The sequence below is a fragment of the Lemur catta genome, chromosome 17 (assembly GCF_020740605.2).
Source record: "Lemur catta isolate mLemCat1 chromosome 17, mLemCat1.pri, whole genome shotgun sequence".
NCBI lineage: Eukaryota > Metazoa > Chordata > Mammalia > Primates > Lemuridae > Lemur > Lemur catta.
The window spans coordinates 39,513,966-39,536,078 of NC_059144.1; the positions used below are offsets into that span (position 1 = coordinate 39,513,966).

General features: G+C 49.3%; 1 protein-coding gene and 1 long non-coding RNA gene across 11 annotated transcripts in view; one reads left to right on the top strand and one right to left on the bottom strand.

The window, feature by feature from the left end:
- The first annotated feature begins 928 nt into the window (after nt 1–928).
- LOC123622295 lies at nt 929–1,639 on the top strand. Its single transcript, XR_006729450.1, has 3 exons — nt 929–1,051; nt 1,166–1,212; nt 1,393–1,639. It is a non-coding gene; the product is annotated as an uncharacterized LOC123622295 (long non-coding RNA).
- A 10,618-nt stretch (nt 1,640–12,257) lies between these two features.
- Nucleotides 12,258–22,113, bottom strand: part of ZMYND8 (zinc finger MYND-type containing 8) — a 111,546-nt gene continuing 101,690 nt past the window's right edge. For 5 of the 10 annotated variants that reach the window (XM_045528502.1, XM_045528497.1, XM_045528500.1 and 2 more), the window contains 4 exons: nt 21,687–21,847; nt 20,672–20,738; nt 15,573–15,656; nt 12,258–13,808 (listed from right to left, as the gene is read on the bottom strand). In XM_045528502.1, coding sequence (XP_045384458.1) covers nt 13,675–13,808; nt 15,573–15,656; nt 20,672–20,738; nt 21,687–21,847 — 446 coding nt within the window. In that variant the 3' untranslated portion in view covers nt 12,258–13,674. Of the gene's footprint in view, nt 13,809–15,361; nt 15,428–15,572; nt 15,657–20,671; nt 20,739–21,686; nt 21,848–22,113 lie in introns of all 10 variants that reach the window. The other 5 variants (XM_045528505.1, XM_045528501.1, XM_045528504.1 and 2 more) reach the window with 2 other exon arrangements.

A 22,113-nucleotide genomic window follows, 5' to 3' on the forward strand; every position in this document is an offset into this window, starting at 1 on the left:
ATACAGGCAGGCGGGCAAGGGGGCTCACGCCTGTAATTCTAGCACTTTGGGAGAATCGCCCAGGAGTTTGAGGTTGCAGTGAGCTATGATGACGCCACAGCACTCTAGCCTGGGTGACAGGGCAAGACCCTGTCTCGGAAAAAAAAAAAAAAGAGGAGGATTAGCAGGAGAGTGGTGTGATCGGATTTTTATTTTCAAAATCACCGCAGCTTGCTGGAGGGGAAGGATGGAAGCAGGGCGTCTGATCGTGGGATTCCTTCATGAATTTAAAGGAGTTTTTTTAAATTTTGTAATCAACAAAGTTTATTGCTCAAATCTCAGACCTCAAGTATACATCTTGATGTACATATGATTACACTGGCATAATTACACCACCAGATCAAGACAGAAGACGTTTCCAGGCAAAAGGCTGATCCCCCGTGCCGTTCCCAGTCTACATCCACATCGGCTCTAATTTGTCACCAAGAAGAGTCTGGCCTGATCTAGAATTTCATATAAATGGACTCACACAAAACGCAATCTTTGGTGCCTGGCTGCTTGCACTGAAATGCTTCTGAGACGCATCCGTGCTGTTGCTGGACCTGCAGTGTATCCTGGGTAAGGGGAATTTGAGTTGAAAACATGGAACCACTTTTCCCACAGTGTTTTGAGCCCTTGTTGCTGCAAGCTTGGCGCCCGCGAAGCTGTGCTCACCAGTGACCACCAGGGGGCCCAAGCCACCCGCAGATGCCACTTGAAGTCGGACCAGGAAACAAGCAGTATCACAAGGCTGCCCTCGGAAGGATTCAGAAAGCATCTCCCTCAGGCTACGCCCCTGCTGCAGGGATTGCTCTGATGAAATTATAGCACCAAGGACAATGTGTTCAGGCCCCAGAGGTGATGATAGGTGACCTGCAGTGACCACAGTGGTGGCCTCAGGAGACACGATGTCTCTGCAGGAGGCAAAGGGACACTGGTGGCAGCAAGAGCTATCCACAGGGCCGGGCAACACGTGCTCCTGCACTCCACCCGACTTTAAACGTGGACTACTTAAATTTTTGATATTATAATTGTAATAATAGATTAAATTGTTTGGGAATATGTTGGGGTTTATTTTTATATCCAGAAGTTCATTCGAGAATAATACAGCCCTAGCCAGATACTGATTGTAAAATTCAACCACTAGGTATTTGGCCAAAGATGAGTACCTGCCGAACTCTGGCTGGAGGCGAGGTGGGTGTCTCTCTGCCCTGCAGCCCCCGCCCCACCCACGGTGCCTCCTGGCACCTGAAACTGTGCCCAGCGAAGAACGAGTGCCTAAGTTATAATTAATTTGTGGCTTTTATACAAAAGTTTCTCTAGTGATGACAAAGATATAGTCATGATTAAGAGCAGGCATTTCTGTGTCATTAGATTGGGTTCCGGTCCAGCTTCCACCACTCACAGGCTGTGTAGCCTCTGTCCCTCTGGGCCTGTTGCTGTCCTCTGCTGCAAAATGCAGGTAATTAGAATGCAATGTGCATAGATTGCCTGGAACACAGGAGCTGCTGTGTATGTAAATGAAGCTGCCGTCTGCATCAGTTCATCAAGGTGACCCAAGGTCAGTACTCAATGTCGTAACAAACCTTGTCTGTCCGGGCTCCGGAAGCTTCAGTTCTCCATTAACACCACGCCCTGAAAAGAGAGCCCTGGGCAGATAAGGGCCCTGGGCCAGGTGGCAAAGCCAAGGGTTTGATCCCCGGCCACATCTCGGGCTTGTTCAACATCGAACCATCCTTCCTCCTTCTGCCGTAGCTTCCTGAACTACAGAGAAAGCCAAAACCTCATTCCCCGGCTGCCTCCAACCAGGTTGCTCAGGTCAGATGCCCCTGCATCTCCTCCCTGGCAGCCCCGTCTCGCACCGTGGCTTTCCAGAAAGCACACAGGTTTCTGCAGCCTCCTTGTGATTCTGTAAATACTCTTAATGCATCAGTCAGATCTGGCCTGTGGGCCTGGGATAAGTAAGTTATTGTGGGAATTATGCTGCACACAACTGTGGGAGGACAGGGACGGGAAGGCCTGGGGATGGGATCTGGAGTCCTCAGGCTGCCAACCTGAGAAGCTGTGAGGCACGTCTGGTGCCTCAGGGAGGTGGCAGAGGGGGGCCCTGGGTTGGGGGGCATCGATGGGGAACCATTGCCTCTGCAGCCACGTGGCTGGTGACGGGCCAGGCGCTGACGTCCAGGAGCCAGGAAGAAAGCCTGGACGCAGAGCGGGCAGCAAGGACAAGCTGGAGCCTGCTGGTGCCTCTGCAGCCATCGCCACATCTAACCACACAGACCCTAGGACAGCAGAGGCTGCTGCTTCCCTGCCGCCTTCAGAATCTCACACAGCTCCTCCTCTGGGCAACTCGAGCGCGGAACTGTTACAGTAAGTGTTACAGCGAGTGGTCCCGAGGACAAACTGAGCCGCACACGGAGAGTTGGAGAATTAAGGTTTATTTGCCGGTGGGCTCAGAGGGGGTCTCGCCACCAAATTTTGAGCCCCGTCTATCTAATTTTTCCCATTTTTATTAAGTTGGGGTGATCCAAGGGGAGGGGTCTCAGGTGTCTAATGCCCGCCAGGTAATAGGTTAGGTTAGTGTCAGTACCAGATAATAGGTTTAGTGTTATGCTGATGTGCCAGGTGTTAGGTTAGTAATATGCTAATGTGCCAGGTGTTAGGTTAGTATTATGCTAATGTGGGTCTTCAGTGAGGGGTGGGGGGGGTCTCAGGTGACTGCTGTGCTAAGTAATAGATGGGGGTTTTCCTTATCATTCCCCCCTTTGATGTCCTTATATGTCTATTATAGGGCATCATTTCCCAGTGGATGATAGTCTCGTATGGCCATTATGTGAGCTGTTGTTCTCCAGGTTATAGTTGTTTTTATAAATTTAATAACTGTGTCGAGTATGTAGGGGCCTATAGTGACAAGGAGAAGAATATTTATTAGCAGCCCAGCCAGAGATAGTAGTCATGAAGTCTGTTGTCTCAAGTCAAAATCCCAGGTTTGTTTTAATTTTTTGTGGGTTTTTTTTTTTTTTTTTTTTAGTTCTCTGACTTGTGTGGTTATTATTCCTGTCTGGTTTATATAGTAGTAACACTCTTCCCCTAGGAATATACAGGTCTCTCACTTTTCAGTAGTGAGTAGGTCTAAGGCCCGTCTGTTCTGTAAGGTACACTGTTGTTAGTGAATTTAGTTGACTTTGGAGGGACAGTAGGGAATCTGCTACTTGTTTTCTGTCTTTATTTAGTTCTTGGGATAATTTGTGGTAGAGGTTTAGGGATGTTTCTATGTCTCTCACTCCTGCTCTTATCCCAGTAGTAATTCCTCCTGCTATGAGGACTGATGTTAGTAAGGCCCGCCTTTTCCGGGTGTTTAGGTGGGGGCTTAGGAGAGTTTTCAGCTGCTGGGTTTTAAAGATAGAAATATCTGGGGTGAGGAAGACCTGTGTGTAGGTGCCTGTCCAGTTTCTTGGGAGGCAGAGGTAGGCAATGTCTCCACAAAGAATATGTCATCCCAGGAGCAGGTGGCAGTGGCATTATTGGGTAAGGTTTGGTTATTTGTGTAGAGTTTATCCAGTATGAATTTTAATATTTTTTTCTGTGTTAGTAATGTGATATGTATGTGGGAAGTTATGGCTAAATGGACATTGTATGTTACTGGGCCCATCAGGGATGTTTTGTTTGGGTCTGGGTTTAAGATATTGGAGTTTTAGCCTGGAGGCACAGGGATCTCAGTATAGACTTGTTTTTGGAGGGGTAAATAGACCCAACATGAAGTATGGTTGGGTAGGGCCTGGAGGGTCATATTGAGGAACCGAGTTATTAGGGGAGAGGTTTTTAGGGGTTTAGTGATTTTTTGTATGTCTGTAAGATCTGGCCTCTTGTAAGTTGACTCTGTTACTGAGGTTATTTTAATTAGTTGAGCCCTTGTGTCTTTGACCTATTGGATTTTAGCCTGTTTTTGGACTTTTTTTTTTTAATCTGACATTTTTTAGTGTGTGTAGTAAGTCTAATAAGTTGGTTTGCCCCTTGGGGCTATATAGGTTTGAGTATTACCTGTAATGTCACTTTTTTTTTTTCTACTGTGGCACACCTGAGTCTTATTATGTCTTTGGCATGTAGGTGTTGACTGTGAAATTTTTCATGGTTTAGAAGTCTCGAGTAATCCCGTTAGTGGAGGGAATTTAAGTCTTAGTATAGTAAGTCTCAGGGCAGGGTTTGTCATAGTTGTTAGGGCGAGTGTCCCAACTCGGAGGACTCTATAGGGACTGAAGTAAGAGTGGACATTTTATAATGAGTCAATATATGACAGAGATGTCTTCTGCAGTACAGTCTAATTTTTTGGAGTTATTGAGAAGAGTCTAATTTTTAGAAAAGTTATTATAATTTCAATGAGGGCCAGGGCCAGTGGTCCTATTTATTTTTGTTTAGTCCTGGGTGTGACTGTCTTTGTTGGTAGATGGTTGAGTTGGATTTTCAACGGGTTTCGTTGGTCCTGATGTGCAGTCTAGAGATCAGTTTTGTTTTGGCTGGGCCTTTTTTTACCTGGGAGTGGTGAATTTACAAAGTGATATTTGTAATTTTAACAGCAGTGGGAGTAATTAGTATCACAGTATGGGGACCCTTTCAGGTGGGCTCTAGGGGTATTTTTTTTCAGTTTTTTATTTAGACTAGATCCCCAGGTTGGTGGGGGTGGACAGGGACACCCAGGGCGATAGGGGTTTTTTTTAGGACAATGGTGGTGGATATGGCATATAGTTTTGGCTAAGGCTTGGAGGTGTGTGTTATATTTAATTTCCCTAGTTGTCTGATGTCTTTCCTTAATTGATTGATGAGTGGGGGAGGTCTACCGAACAGGATTTTAAAGGGTGAATATCTTGTGGGTCCCGGTGTGCACCTGACTCTGAATAGGGCTAGGCTTAGTATGTCTATCTAGGGTAATTGTGTTTTTTGACATAGCTTTGTTAGAGCGGTTCATGCGTTTTTTTTTTTTTTCCTTTTGGTTTTTTTGGGTTTTTTTTCTGAGCTCTGTGGCCTGTAGGCTGTATATAGTTTTTATTTGATTTTTAGTGTCTTGGTGAGGGTTTGTATGATTTCTGCAGTGAAGTTTGGTCCGTTGTCATTGTCAAATGAGAGTGGTAGACCACACCGGGGGGTGATTTTTTTTAACAGAAATTTTGTCACTTTTTTAGTCTTTTTGGTCTGAGTAGAGACTGTCTCGACCCAGTCTGAGAAGGTGTATATTACTACTAGCAGGTATTTATAGTCCTGACATGGTTTTATTTTTGTGAAAGTAACTTTTATAGTTTTGAATGGACAGGTTCCGGTGTTCTGAATTCCTGGGGCGGGTCTCGGCCCGGCCGCTGCATTGTTTTTAGCGCAGGGCTGGCAGCGGGCGCTGACTGCTGCCGCAATGGATGCAAGTTTGGCAATGTAGTAGCACCTGGTGAGTAGCTGCGTGAGGGCTGTTTTCCCCAGGTGAGTCAGGTTGTGATATCGGGAGACAATAGAGTATGCTAATTCACTGGGGATAAAGATGTTGTGGTTTTGTAGTGTCACCACCTGCCTGCATCCTTTTTGGCCTTCTGCTCTGCCCACTGTTTTTTTTCTGGAGTATATTTTGGTTTTTCAGGCCACTCGGGTGTCAATAAGATTTGGCATTGGGTTGTAGTGTTATCCTCTGAATGTTTTCGGGTGGATGTATTTTTGGCTGCTTGGTCTGTCAGGCGATTGCTGGTGACACCTTTTGGTGTCTTTGACAGTGGATGACTGTAATTTTTTTTGGCTCTCAAACTGCCTTCAGCAGTTGGAGAATTTTATTTCTATTTTTGATCTTTTTTTTATTTGTAGTCAGCAGTCCTCTCTGCCTGTAGATTGCCCCGTGGGTATGTATTGTGGCAAAGGCATATTTAGAGTCTGTGTGTATGTTTGTTTTTTTATCCCGGGCTTGGATGAGGGCCCACAGCTCTGCCCTTTGTGTCGACTATCTTTGGGGCAAAGGGGCTGACATGATGACCTCATACACGGTGGTGACAGCGAAGGCCACCAGTCGTTTCCCATTCTGGATAAAACTACTGCCATCCGTGTAGAGTTCTAAGTCTGGTGCCGGTAGAGGACTATCTTTCAGGTCTGGCCGGCTGGCATAGACCTCCTCTACCGCCTCGGTGCAGTCATGGTCCGGGGGCCCTGGCTCACTGGGTAGGAGGGTGGCGGGATTCAGGGTCAGCACAGTCTCCAGGGTGACCTGCAGATTTTCACACAGCAGTCCGTGATACTGCGCTAACCGGCTGCTTGAGAGCCACCAGGGCCCCGAGGTGTTCATTAGAGATATCACTGTATGAGGGACTCGCACACGGAGGCTTTGTCCCAGTGTGAGTTTGTTTGCTTCCTGGACTAGCAGGATGGTGGCCGCTAGTGCGCGGAGGCAAGGTGGCCATCCTGCCGCTACCGGATCCAATTGTTTTGACAAGTGAGCCACTGGTCTCTGCCACGGCCCCACAGTTTGAGTCAAAACCGCCAGAGCCACTTGTTTCTTCTCGTGTACACACAGGTTAAAGTCTCTGGTGAGGTCCGGTAGCCCTAGTGCGGGGGCTGTTTTCAGTAAGTCCTTTATTTCCTGGAAAGCCCTTTCCTGACTCTCGGCCCATTCCAACTCTTTGTTTGCAGGCCCGCGTAGGGCCTCGTACAGAGGCTTCGCCTTTAGGCAGAAACCTGGGATCCAGATGCGGCAGAATCCGGCCGCGCCGAGGAATTCCCTGCGTTGTCTCCGACTGGTCGGCCTGGGAATCGCACAGACGGCGTGCTTCCGCTCACGGCCCGGCGCCCGGCAACCCTGAGTGATGGGGAAACCGAGGTACTTCACCTGTTGCCTGCAGATCTGTGCCTTTTTCCAGGAGACTTTGTATTCTTTGTCAGTGAGCAGTTGCAGCAGGCACCGGGTTCCCCGTCGACAGTCTTCCCTGGTTGGGCTCGCTAGGAGGTCACCGACGTACTGTAGAAGTGTGCAGCGGGTTTCTTCTCATGGAAAGGAGATGAGGTCACCCTGAACAGAGTTGGTGAATTTTTAAATCCTTGTGGTAGTCCTGTCCAGGTGAACTGGGTTTTCCGTCCAGTCTGAGGATCCTCCCACTCAAAGGCGAACAGGGGCTGACTCTTCGGAGCGAGCCGCATGCAGAAGAAAGCATCCTTTAAGTCCAGGCAGGAGAACCAGGCAGCATCAGGAGGAATGAGGCCTAGGAGGGTGTATGGGTTCGGTACCACCAGGTGGAGAGTCACTGTGGCCTCATTAATCAGTTGTAGGTCTTGGACGGGCCGGTATCCACCTCCGTTGGGCTTTTTGACTGGCAGGAGCGGAGTGTTCCATGGGAATTGGCAGTGATGGGGGAAATCTTAACAAGTAGGTCCTGCAATATAATCTGGACTCTGTTGGTGGCTGTGCAGTCTCCCAGCCCATCTCTCTGGCCCTTCCAGACCCCGGAGATCTATAAGCCACTCAATAAATATCCTTTAATAAATTCTTTGGCTGCTCAAATTAGCTAAAGTGGATTCTGTTATTTGCACTAAAAACCTGACCCCTCCAAATTCATTTAACCCTTTCATCTCAGTTTCCCAAGCTGCACAAAGAGGGGACAATACCCACCCCATGGGCGATTGAGAGTAGTCAGGGAAAGGGTGCCTGGGAAGGCATGTTGTAATCTTACCACGGTGCCGCAGCCATGGGGCCAGCTGTGGCTGGGGCAGTGTCATCGGATGGCTCACTGCACCAGCTTGGGAACTAAGCAGTCTGGCTGAGTCCTGGCTCTGGCACTGACCTTTTGTGTGACCTTGAGCCAAGTCACTTCTTTCTCTCTGGCCCTCAGTTTCCTCATCTGGAGAATGGGCTGGTTACTAGCGCCTGCCTCATGTGTGGCGTTATCAGGAAGACCAAAAGCTTGCAGCACGGAAAGCCTCAGCACACAGCCCAGCATGTGGGACGTGCCCTCATCGGCGACGCTTGGAGGAATGTGGGGGACCTTCGCTTCACCGGATGAAGATATAACAACATAGCTGGCGTCCTGATGTACCCCGATGCGAAGGTAGTAGCTGAATGCTGAACTTTGGAAAACACAATTCTGATTGATGTCACTGAATTGTATAGTTAGAAACGGTAAAAATGGCAAATTTTATGTTATATACATTTCACCACAAATTTTTTATAAAAAATTATTATTGTAAAATACCTTCAAATCACTGAATTAAACACTTTAAATGGGTGAATTGTACAGTGTGTGAATTATACATCAATAAAGCTGGGGTTTTTTTGTTTGTTTTTTTTTTTAAAACACCGGCCCACCCTGGCTTCCCATCTCCTTTAGAGCACACGGAATCCACGTCCCAGCGTCCTCCCTCTCTGATCCCCTCAACACCCCCCCCCCCGTTCCCGGGCCCCTCCATCCGGCCTCACCCACCTTCCTTTTGCACGTGCGCTTCCCTCTCCCCACCAGGTCAGTGGCGCTAAAGTCCTGACGCCGAGCCCCAGCTCAGAGTCTGGTGGCTCCTTCTGGGGGCATCTGGGCAGCTACTGGTTTTTTTTTAGTCTTCCCAGGTGCTTCTAAAGTTCAGCCGGGTGTTAAGAATCGCTGCCCAGGGTGTCCCAGCTCAGTCCCACCTCCTCAGGTTGCTGCTCACAGGTCAGCCCTGGAGAGGCGTCCCCACCGCACCCTGCCCCTGCCCTCCTCGCCGCCTTTCTCTACCTTCACCCACCGAGCCGGCGGGGAGTGCGCTGCACGCCCAGGGAGGACAGAGCGCGCCTGTTTTGTCGCTACTGCGTCCCGGCGCTTGGCGCACACGGAGGGCGCAGGAAACAGCCGTGGGGAACGAAGGATGCTGGCCCCGTGCTCGCGGTCCCCCGTGGTCCAGCTGTCCCCGCGAGCCGCAGTTCTGCCCGTGGCCACCAGGTGCCGAGAGTGCCGGCGCGCGCAAAGGTCGCCCAGGGCGGTCCGGGCCGCAGCCGCTTGGTCCAGGTCCAGGGTCGCCGGACCCGTCTCCGTCTGCGGCTCCTCATGCATAGACTCAGAGTCATCGGGCGTCTACACTCCACCCAAACTGGCACCTCTGAGCCCTTCCCCTCTCACCTGGCCGCCCAGGGACCCCCTGCGCTGTGGGCGCGGCTCCGCGGCACTCACACCTGGACAGGTGCGCAGGCACCGGGGCAGGCCGCCCGCCGCAGCCAGTGTTCGGGGACGACCTGAATGTCCACCAGTCGGGGACTGGCCACATGCGCTGTCTGCTGTCCGCGTAACAGATATTGCACACCCATAAAGAGGAATGAAGATGCTCTTGAACTGTACCAATATGGAACAATACTCAAGACTTTACACAAGTTACAACGGGAGGGCCAGGCCGAGGCGTGTGTATCACATGCTACCGTTTATGTAGAAAAAGAGGGGAAAGTCTCTGCATTTGTTTTTGTAAATGCGGAGACTCTTTCTGCCCATGCGCAGGAAGGGAGCTTGGGAGGAGACCAGGGTGGCTGGGAGAGCGGGACTTTATATAGTGGGCCCTTTCCTATCTTCAAATCTGAGTCGTGTGACTGCATTACCTAGTCAAATAAATAGTAAAACTGAAATTCAACATTTAAAAAAAAAAAAACTGTTTGTCTACCTCTGAGTAACCAAGCCACTTCCTTGGATGTCTTCTATGGGAGGCTGGGAGGTACGGGGACACCTCCAGGTGGGGAAGGCTCAGAGACTGACCTGTACAACGCTGCCCACCTGGCAGGAGCCATGTGACCTTCATCAGCCCTTCCAAGTCCTGGAAGTCCTCCTGCAGACAGCTCACATTGGAGTGGGACACACAGACACACACACACAAAGGAAATAGTCATCAATGCCTATAAACTTTGCTCAGGGATATGAAGAGAACTGACGAGATGCAGAGGACAGGGAGTGAGTGAGTGGCCACTTCAGAGGTGACCTCTGAAAGACAGCCTCAAGAATAAGGTGCCAGCCACAGAAGGGTCTGTCAGTCTGAGGGAGCAGAGTGCAGAAGCCCAGAGACAAGACAGGCACGGCTCGCGGAGCTGAAAGACGACAGTGGGGTGACAGCGTCTCTCCCCAGGCTGGTCCCCAGGAAAAAATGCAACACAAGGGAAGGCGCACAGGCATGCCCAAGAAAGGGACGCTAACACTTTTTTTCACTTAAAAAATGACAGATAATGCTGTATCTACTGCAAAGGGGACTTAAGTAGGAGTCCAAATAGAATCTTTCACTAGCTCTGTGGTCTTGAGCTAGTCACTTCTTTGGGCCTGTCTCTACAGCAGCCAGTGGGAGGTCCCAACTAGCCCCATCTCAGAGGGGCCATCAGCCCTTTCTGGCTTGGTTCACACCCAAAGGTCAAGCGGAAATCACAGCCTGCCCTGCAAACGTCACAGACCGCTGACTCTGGAACAAGCGGGACCCTCTCTAACGCTCACTCCCTGAAGCCACGCTGGCCTTCCTGTTGTTCATCAGGCACATCAAGCTCCCACGTACCCCAAGACCTTTGCACTTGCCGGTCCCTCTGTCTGGGACACTCATCTACTTTTTATTTTCCCACAGAAAGCTACTCATTCAGGTTTCAGCCCAAATGTCCCCTGCCAAAAGAGGCCTCTATGTGGTCCCAGCTAGAGTGGTCACCTTCACCTCTCGGTTCTGCTCTAAACCACTTCCACTTTGTCCCTTTACAGCACTGATCAGCCCCAATGGCCTGAACCCAGCCCATCCCCTGCTTTTGCAAGGCCCATGAGCTGAGAAGACTTCATATTTGTAGATGATTGGAAAAAAGCCAAAACAATCATTTCGTGACACAAGAACTGAAATTCAAATTGTGGGGACTGTAAAACCTTACTGAACTTGACCACACCCATTTATGTACCCTGCACAGCCGGGTTCGCTCTGCAGCAGCAGGGCTGGGCAGTCAAGACAGAGATGGTATCGCCCACAAAGCCCCCAGTGTTTCCTCTGGCCCTTGATGGAGTTTGCAGACCTCCACCTTCATGACATTGATCCACTTGGCTATCTTGTTCGTGTTGTTTTTAAATTTGTAGATGGAGGCCGGGCGAGGTGGCTCACGCCTATAATCCTAGCACTCTGGGAAGCCAAGGCGGGCGGATTGTTTGAGCTCAGGAGTTTGAGACCAGCCTGAGCAAGAGCGAGACCCTGTCTCTACTAAAAATAGAAAGAAATTATATGGACAGCTAAAAATATATATATATAAAATTAGCCGGGCATGGTGGTGCATGCCTGTAGTCCCAGCTACTCGGGAGGCTGAGGCAGGAGGATCGCTTAAGCTCAGGAGTTTGAGGTTGCTGTGAGCTAGACTGACGCCACGGCACTCTAGCCCGGGCAACAGACTCTACTTCAAAAAAAATAAATAAATAAAAATAAAAAAATAAAATAAAATCAATAAAAAATAAATTCGTAGATGATCTGTCGTCTGCGAAGACTGTATAAGGCCCACCGCGGCAGGGCTCCCCGGCCCTTTGCTCACCGCCCTCCCCCAGTAGCTGACATCGTGCTTGGCACATGCTAGGTCCCCTATAAATACTTGAACAACAGAGTGACTGTCACCCCCAGTACCTGGACAGTGCCTGATACAACGTGTGTTGTCTGATCGTCTGGAAGAACTTACACTCGTGCTCCCAAACTCCCTCGCAGGCCCTGTCTTGGCCCTTGTCAGGAAGGTGCTGGTGGGGCAGATCTTGTCTACGGAACTCCTGGAATTCAGAGAAGAGGGGACATGGCAGCCTAAGGAACCAAACCTCAGACTTTCAAGACTGCTTCGTTCTCCTTGTGCCCAGGGCACCTGTGCCCAGGCCCAGGCCCAGACCCGTGGATCAGGGCACCGGGGTGGCACCAGGATCACTGCTGCCCATGCGCATCCTGTTAGCTCGGCCCGTCTTGGCCTCAGAAAGGCAACCCCCCCTCCCCTCCCGCTGCTGTTCTATAACTGGCCCCAGAGGCCCCAGCCAGGGGCCGCCATCGCTAACCTGCCCACCACCTGGAGGGCGCTCTGGGCCTCTCCCGGTCCCCTCCGCTGTGTTTAGTTCTGTAACCTGACAAAGCCATCCGGACCAAATGGAAAACTGCAAATTCGAGGACGACCACGGCATTTTTCCAGAACAGTTTAATTAAAAAAAAGGTGAAGGATCTGAAAAAATTGGGGGTGGGGTGAGGGGAAACCCAAAAGAGCATACCGTGCGAGTCCACTGGCTCAGTCACAAAGAAACACCATCCTCAAAAAAGATATTTAAGTTTAATACAAATTTTATACAAAGAAAATGTGAAAAAATACTTCCATATGCTAAAAGCAATTATGCTTCACAAGTAAGGCCAGCTAGGCTATTTTTTTTTTTTTGACAACTGCAATTCACAAATGTTCTCTCTCTCCTTTTTTCTTCTAATACTCTCTTCTTATTTCTTCTCTAATATGGGTAACTAGCTGGAAACTGTACAGTTCGCATCCTCTTATCAACAATGAAGAGAAAGTAAACGAGACTAAAATGTACAACAGAATGTACTGGAATGATATCGTACAATTAATTTGCTCATATACATACATCACCTTTTGCTTTGATCAATGCTTTTTGTTTTACACAACATACAAAATGGTACTACAGCATACGTAGTGTCACCGACAGCATGACTGGTCTTGCTTTCTCTCATACTGCCTTTGTTTCATGCTTACATAAAAATGTAAAATTCCATCATATAAATAATACATACATGCTTCATCCCAGACTCGAGCGTCCTCTGCGTGCACCTTGCCTTGCAGTTCTTGCTTCCGAGAAGCACAGCGTCTCTTGCCAAGCGTGTGTGAGTGTGTTTAAAGGAATCAGAAAGCAAAGGAAAGACTGCTCTTTGTTTCAGAGTTTATGACCCTAACCCTTTCTACGTTCTTCTGTTCTGCAACTGAGCCGAGCAGGGCTTCTTTCTGCTTCTCTTTTGTAAACAAGAACGTTGGTTTTTTCCCTTTTAGGAGTAGTCATCATTTAAATGACATAAAATAAATGAGCTTCTCCATGTGTCCTTCCAGTCCGGAGAGCTTGTGTTTTATAACGTGATAACATAGTATTTGAAAGGAGCCAATGGCTTGATGGGGTGTGCCCACAGCAGCACGGAGTCTGTGCCCAAACTCCCGATCCCAGCGTGCCGTGCACGTGGAAACGGCTCGCTTTCCCCTGGGAATCCAAGGACGAGGACACGTGTGAGACAGCAGTCCCCAGGCCCAGGCTCCATTCTGCTGTGTGGCAGACAGGCTAACTGACCATCCCTTCCCTCCAACATCAAAACATTCTTTTTGTTGTTGGGGTTTTGTTTTTTTTTTTTTAATGGTTTTTCCTTTTTTTTTTTTATAAGTTAAAGTCAATACAAATATAAAAGGGGGAAGGTACTCTAGGTTTAGTGACATCCACAAATTGTACATTATTTACATGGCGAGCACAGAGCTCATGCGTGTAGAACAGTCCTCAGTGGAGGCTAATGCCGGACGTCCTGTAGTGTGGGCTGCCCCTCGGCCGGGGCACAGTCCAAGTCTGAATGTTCAGAATTCTCAAGTCTGAAGGTGGCTGTTCTCTGTCTTTGCTGTTTCTTATTTTCCTGGTTTCTGGGTGTTCTCCCCATAGGGTAGGCAGTTTGGGTCGCAACTTGCCCCTAGTCCCAGAAGGTGTCCAGCCGAGACTCTTTCGGCATGAGACTCTTGGTACTACTGGTGTTGTGCTCGGAACGAGCCGATCCGCGCTTCTCATCGCTGCTGCTCCAGCTGGATTTGCTACTCCGGGAATGGTCTGGGGAAGAAAGCAACACGGTTAGCAGCCCCCCCACCTGCACCTACGAAACCACCCTGCGGCTGGATCCGCACCTCCTATCTGGGAAGCCACCTTCTCCTCCCCGCACGCCATACAGCACTACCGGGCAAAATGCTGCCGCCGTTGGCTTCCCTAAATCTGTGGGTCTGTCGAATTCAAAGGCAGAACTTATTTTTAGGATTCAACAACAGCTAGTTGGAAAAACAGCAGGGCATCATGCTCACAGAGAATAAAGATTAGTGGGAAAGGTACTAAATTGCCAAGGAAGGCATTTCTTGTGCCACACCTGGAACCGTGTACCCTTGTTACACCACTGAATGACACCAAGCACCCCATGCACCCTGTGTCCAACCTCAGCCACTGGAGAAAGGCACCAAAATTTGGCATGCAATCTATTTACATTAACGGGAGTTCTTTTATTAGTGGATAGGCTACTTGAAAAACGGACTTATAACCAAACCACACTTGTCCACCCATGGGAGAGATCGTGAAAGAGAAGAACAGTTAAGTCTCCCTGGGAACAGGGACCCGCTGGCTCCCAGTAAGGACAAGCTTATGGGTCCCTGAAGGATGCGGAACCAGAGTAAGACCTAGGATGGCTTCAAGGACACATGTACAAGGAGCTTAGTAGTGACTGAGTAAGAAACGAGAAAGGAGAAGGAAGAGCCCAGCGAGGTGTCTGGTAAGAGCACTGTATCCAACAGTCCAGGTCTGCAGGCTCGGCCGACGCTGACGAGGAGAAACCTGTCAGCCAACCACCAAGATCCCATCCTGTCCCAGATCGTTTACCAAGTTCAGACAGATTGGGACAGAATTTCTTGTTTTACTTTCTTGAGGTGGTGCAATACTGTTTGGTCGTAAGAAGGCGAGTGCCAAGCTCAGAGACAGAACTGGGGTGGGCGGGGAAGGGAGCACACTCTGCCGGGGGTTGGGGGGGCTGCCCTGCTCGCTGCCTGCTAAAAATGGCCCCTGTGTTTCATCGTGAGCTCTGTTTCTGGAAGGTAAGTAACGAAGAGAACGACAAAGACCTCCAGAGTGATGGGTTCACTCAGGAGAGACCTCGTTTTAGTCCCTCGCATCCATGACCCAAACGGGGCAGCATTATGGTGGGGACAGCTGGGGACAAGGGGTGAGCCTTCTGAACAATACCGAATCCACCTCCTCTTAGGCCCTCTTCCCTACCTGCCGTGCCTACACTTCTAGTTCTTTTAGGTCTTTGGGAAGTGATGCAGTTGGTCATCACCATACTGAGAAAATCCTACGATGATGTCGTCAAACCACATCAAATCCTTCCAGCTCAGCTGAGGGCAGAGACGAGCTGGGGGTACCCCAAGGCAGGGGAGCAGGGTGCAGCCCAGTACCGCGTCCCTACCACAGAGCCAAGCTGGCCAGTGAGGGCTCTGCAGGGCCAGGCTCCGCACACAGACAGGACACAGGGCACTGGCTGAGGGGCAATCACAGCAGGAGGGGACTGGTGTTAATCTAGGACCCTTTATGAAAGAGTGAGGAGGATCCCCCTCAGGAAGCCAAACCATGTGCTTTCTCTCATTTCCTAGTGCGGTTTGCGATGGACACCAGAGGCACAGCTAAGAAGAACGCTGCAAAGCAAAGTAAGACCCATCACTCAAAAGAACAGTCGAAGACACACCCACAAAGAAAAACACACAGAGACACACACAAAACAAGCCTCTGCATGCCAGGAATCGCTCCCTGGCAGCTTCCGTGAGACAGGGTCATACTTACACTTCTGGGCGGGGTAGTTGGGGTGCGGCTGGTGGTCTGTGGTGGTTGGGGCATAGGCAGGTTGCTTGTCACACCTTTTGCTAACTGAAGAAATAGCACAGGCAGCCTCAGAGTCTGTCCGAGAGCTCGGATTCCGCACAACCCCAAGGCTCACTACTCTTGTTCATCGTCAACAGGCTGCTGTTATTAGAACCGGCTGGCTCCTTCATTCATGTCACCATTCTCCAGCTTAACGCAATCGCAGGAGACTAGGACTCTTTATAAAGGCGTATCAAACCACGGACAGGGTCACTGGACACAGCACAGCATCACAGGCAGGAAATAAGGTATACAATGACATAAAAGCAACTCAGCACTTTTAAGCCACAAATTCTCAGGATTTTGAAAGCAAACTCAGAACCACTAGCTCTGCCAATAGCCCAATTCAACCAGGAAAAACAGAGGCAGGCACCGGAAGCACAAGGTTTCCAGAGAGTTCAAGGCAAGGAGTAACTCATCTACTGCCAAGGGTGGCGACAGAAGAGGGAGTTTAGTAATGGGGAAGTAACAGAGCAGGTGCAAAGCCTGGATACGGCAAGGGAAGCAGATCAGCTGCCACGAGAAGGGTCAAGAGATACCGTCTGCAGCTGATAGAACAAGAACTAAGGGTTAGGTAAGTGTTTCATTTGGCTAAGGTAACCCATGCAGCATATAAAATAGTAGCCTAAGCAATTTGGGAGGAGAAAAAGAGAAGTTCCATGTAACCTCAACTCTCATCCTTTTAAAGCTGGAAGTCAAGAAATAATGTCTAAAGTTAAGAAATAGAGGTATAAAAAATGCATATTATTTATAAACAAGGAGGTAAGTATCAGAAGGACCAGAAACAGCAGTAGAAAGGGGGACCTGGGACAGTTTCCCTCTGCATTATCTTCTGCAACTATACACGTGTATTGCTTTAATTAAAATTTTAAAATGAAAAGACAAACAGGAGAGACCTATGCCTGCACACTGAGGGAGGGCACACCCCTCCTAGAACTTTCTCCCTCCAACTGACTCCTAACAGACCATCCTGCTACCAGATGCGTGTCAACAGCTCAGAAACCTCCGTGTGTTCAAAGGCTGCTTCCCGCCACCGTATGCCGGCAGCGCTGTCACGGAACACAAGTGCTGGCAGAGTGAAGTCAGACAATCAGAAGGGGACTGAAAATGAGTAGGTCTTTCGGCTTTGACACAACCCATCAGCGCAAACTGCTTTGGTGAAAAAACAGGGAAAACTGAGAAGCCCTAAGATTACACTCCACACAAGCCCCTGTGGATGGCCCCACCCACTTCTCGCGCTCACGCTCTCGGGAATCGCTGCGGGGCTGACTTCAAAACACGCTTCTCCCTCCGGTTTCTGACAGTGAGCTCACAGCGTTCACACTTGGCTGATGTGACCCTGCCCACCCTCTTCCCAAGTCCTAAATGTGGGACTAAATCTAAGTAGAATCCTGGATCTACCTCCATCTCTACCCAAAACCTGGAGAAAAGGCCCTTTCTGACATGAAAATCCCATGATTTTGGCCAATCTGGTCTTCTTTTAAGAAAAGGTCTTTGTTGCCAGGCATGGTGGCGTGGACCTGTAGTCCCAGCTACTCGGGAGGCTGAGGCAGGAGGATCGCATGAGCCTAGCAATTGAAGGCTAGCTTGGGCACTGTAGCAAAACCCTGTCTCTTAAGAAGAAAAAGAAGGAAAAAAGGTCTCAAAACAACATTTAGAATGAAAAATGTCCATGCCTGTTCATGGCTTAGGGGTCAGCGGTGACCATGGTGAAAGTCAGGTGGAGTATCCTATGAGCTGAGAGGTGCTGAGGAGCATGTGAGAAGGGGAAGTGGAGGCAGGATGGAATGACTCTTTTTTTAAAGAGATGAGGTCTATGTTGCCTAAGCAGGAGTGTAGTGGCTATTCAAGTGATATAGCTCACTGCAGCCTCAAACTCCCGGGCTCAAGCGATCCTCCAGCCTCAGCCTCTGGAGTAGCTGGGACTAGAGGCACCTGCCACCAAGCCCAGCTCTAGAATGACAACTCTTAAAGAGACATCTAAATGGGCTGAGGGAGGAGACACGGCAGGTTTTAAGTTGTGCTAATAGCCACGTGTTGCCATGAATACTTATATTTAAGTATTATAATTAAATTATTGATTTAATGTTTAAATTAAGTAAAATAAAATACGTTAAAAATTCCTTTCCTCAGTCACACTAGCCACCATTCAAGGGCTCAACAGCCACACGTGGCCAGTGGCTACCACAGTGGACAGAGCAGACATACGAACACGGCCATCACTGTAGAGACGCAGGGGGTTCCGCAAGGCACTGGGACACAGATGAGATATTTCAGTGCCTAAGGGAAAAGCAGCTGCGAGAGAGAAACCTGGCTCAAAAGTCAGGAAAGAACAGACAGGTGCAGATGTGTGCAGGTATGAGCGACGGAAAGGGAGAAGGGCGTGCGCTGGTGCTCTGCTGAGAGCAGAGGTGTGGCCGTGTGGTCACACGGATGGCGGAGCAGGAAGAGAAAGGAGGTCCAAGACGGAGCTGCAAAGTGCACACTGCCATTGCCAGTGTGGGATCTGATGGCACACAAGAATCTTTGCTTTTTTTTTTGGAGACAGTCTTGCTCTGTTGCCCAGGCTAGAGTGCCGTGGCAGCAGCCTAGCTCACAGCAACCTCAAACTCCTGGGCTCAAGCAGTCCTCCTGCCTCAGCCTCCCGAGTAGCTGGGACTACAGGCATGTGCCACCATGCCCGGCTAATTTTTCTATATGTATTTGTAGTTGTCCAGATAATTTCTTTCTATTTTTAGTAGAGACGGGGTCTTGCTCTCGCTCAGGCTGGAATCATTGTTTCTGAGGTTAGTGATCACGATGTGTGTGTGTGTGTGTGTGTCTGATGGGACGAGCATACGTTTTTGTGTAAATCCTCCAGCTGAGCTCTGAGGCTTGCAGGCAGGTCAGTAAAACCTGGGATTTTGCCAAATGCGTATGTTGACAACACAGGAGGGTGTGAGAGACTGGGTCGCATTAGCAAGGGTACTCACATGGAAATGAGCTATGCAAAAGTGCCATTATTCAACCATTTTCTACTTACAAAAACAGTGATTTTATGTGGGTCTACCTAAGTATACCTGACATACTGGTTGAGACCATGCATGAGTGTGGAGAGATCTGGACTTAATTCCTGGCTCCAACACTCACTCACTGAGTTACTTGGGCATTTGAGTCAACTTCCCTGGGCCTCGACTTCCTCATAGGCATAGGGGAAATGGTAGCTGCTCTCTCACAGATGTTGGGAATAGATGTGATGAGGTGTCAGTACTTTCTGCTGCACCTTTACAAAGAAAGCTTGCTGGTCGGGCGCGGTGGCTCACGCCTATAATCCTAGCACTTGGGGAGGCCGAGGTGGGAGGATCGCTTGAGGCCAGGAGTTCGAGACCAGCCTGAGCAAGAGCAATACCTAGTCTCTACAAAAAATACCACACCTGTAATCCTGCTACCCGGAAAGGCTGAGGCAGGAGGATCACTTGAGCCCAGGAGTTTGAGGCTGCTGTGAGCTATGATGACACCAGTGTACTCTAGCCCAGGTGTCAGAGCAAGATCCCATCTCAAAAAATTATTTTTAATTAAAAAAAATAAAAATAATGAGTTTGCCAACCCCTGGTCTACGTAATACCTCATTCACCTCAGAAATGGAACACGCTGCATCTCCCGACTACCTTCCTGCACGCAACACTCCTCATTCCAACAGACTCCTGGTAGATCACTAATGCCACAGGGTTATACATCATCGCAAATGCCACGGCAGTCGAACCACTTTCTGGCTGCAGAACATCAACACCCCTTTGTCTGAAACGGTGGCCTTCTTCATTCCACCTTTGCAAGTTTGACACATCCACAGTCCTCCTACATACTGCTTAGTCCGTATTGTTATTTTAATTTTATTTGCTTAAGTAAAGAAAGAAACTTTCATTATCACCACCAAGAAGTATTAAATAGAAAAATCAATAAAACTTGCTCTAAGTTGCAGGCAAACTCAAAAAACAAACAAACATTAATGAAAAACAAATTGTACTGTTACATTCTAGGGTGGCAGCAGACTGCTAAAATCTAAGGTCTGCTCTGTCTTTGTTAAAAAGAGAATTGGAAAATATGAGAGATGCTAAAGACATCTTAGCACTAAGCTGAGCCTATTCTCAGAGACTTAATCCAAGGCCTGAAGGGAAAGTCAAAAAGAAGTTGCTTTTCCAAAAGGTGGTTTAATCTTATATATTGCCAAGTTCCTGTGCTCCCTGTGCCTCCTACTACAAATCCTGTGCCTACTACTCCAAATCCACCACCTGCAAGGCCTACCCACTTCGGGAAACCTTCCCCAGCCACCCAGCCACAGACATCGCTTCCTCCACGCACTCAACAGACAGATGTGAAGTTAAATCTTTGATTTTCAGCTTAAGAGAATCATGTGGCAGAGACCCTGGCGTGGCAGTGCCAGGCAAGGACCTTGAACGAAGTAGAACTGTCCTCCACAAGGAGGTTTAGGAAAGTGCAGGAAAAAGATCCCTTGAGCCAGGAAGGGAAGACAGCTCAAAACCCAAAGAAAAACTCTAGAAGTCTCAGAAAATTCCCCCAGTCAGCCTGACAAGTTACTCCCCAAAAGGAAAGGTTTGCACAGAAAGACCTTCCACCTAACATTTTCTTCATGTCCCAAAGGCTCAAGGGCCCGCATCCACCAAGTGCGGGTGTGGAGACCTAGGAATTCCACACGGCTGCGTTTTCCATGCTCACTTCTCTGCGGGCCCAAGGACTGCCCAGCGCGAATTCGCATCTTCTCCCAAGCCCAGGTCAGCCACAGAGCCCTCTGTCCAAACGAAGGGGTATGTGGATCCCCAGTAAATACGCCCAATACAGATAAATGCTCATCAGTTGGGAAACGTGCTTGAAAGTTAACTTGCCCAGCAACACCCTCACCCCCCACTGACCCACCCAAGGCACCCCGAGGATCCGTAAGTCCCTCAAGTTCTCCCTGACCAAACCACTCCCCAACTGCCCATGTGACACGGGAAAGCACCACTTGCCCACCGGGGGCGACATACCAGAGCCTTGGTTGGAGCCTAAGAGCATGGAGGAGGGCGTCTCTCTGGAGCCAGAAAGGTCGAGGGTCTGGAAACACAAAAAGGAAAAGGATGGACTCAGGGCACCGGGCCAGCACAGCCCCTCAGGGAAACCCCGGGAGCCGTGGAGCGCTCACTGCTGCTCCCAGGGTGTCTCGGCGCACTCTGCCGTCTCCCAGGCGGAACAGGCTAGGACCGGGTGGCCCCTTACTTCACCCAACTGTAGAACATTCATTTCCAAACTCCACTCACTAACCTACCCACAGCCCAGATTTCTGCCATATCCAAGAAGGATGTGTATTACCTCCAAACTGTATCAATTCAACCTTATTTCATGTCAGCCTCTGACTAGGCAATACTATCAGTGAAATTTAAGCTTTTTCACTGATAGTCCAATGATTTATTTTTTTCCTAATACATATTGAAATAAATACACAATGACTAAAGATATGAGACTACGGATGTGTCCCCTAAAATAATCTTTGCGTACGATCAATGCCACACATACCACACACCAGGAAACAAAGGGGTGCAAAGCTTCATGGTCCAATATGGCAGCCACTGGCCACGTGTGGCCACTTAAATCTAAAGTAATTAAAATTAAATAAAAGTTAAAAGTCAGGTCCTTGGTCACACTTAGCCACATTTCAAGCACTCAAAAGTTACATGTGGCTAGTGGCTACCATATTGGGCAGGGGAGATACAGAACATTTCCACCATCGCAGAAAGTTCTACTAGGCAACATTGTTCTAAACTCAGGGGGACTGTGGTACAGATGCCACGTCCCCCACATGCCAACTCGGGCTCCATGTTCCCGCATGTCCACCGGAGATCCTGGTATACCGGTGGGAAAGAGCCCTAGTGAGACGCTGTCATCCCTGCAGACAAACCTCCTACAACATGGAACTCTTGGGGTGGCAGTCATGTGGAAGGGTCCTAAGTCTCTGCTTGGCGCAAAGGGTTGGTGTCACCAGCCAAAGGTGTGGGGGATCCTCACCGAGCCACTGTCCTTGCTTTTCTCAGCTGATGTCTCCTTCTCTTTTGAGGCACTGGCTGTTTCTGAAGGTGCGGACTGGGTGCTAGAGGAGCTGCCCTGGGAAGACTTGTTCTGTGTTTCTGTGCTCGCCTCGGTATCGGCCTCCTGCTGAGGGGCGGTCGCTGGGGACAAAGGGGAGGAGAAGCCACGTGTAAGCCCAGTGTGGAGGTTTCAGGACCTGCGTGAAGACCCGCCCTGCACCCCGAGGTGCCCACAGCTCAGCAGCAACTCTGACCCAGCCAAGATCCGCCAGGGAGGCAGCGGTGGCTGAGCCCCACCCAGCGCATGCGCGCAAACCCAGATCTCCAGAGTGTTCCAGAAGATGGAATTCCAAATTTTATGTGTAGATGTTAATTTTTCTAATAGTTAGCAATTCATGTTTTATTAA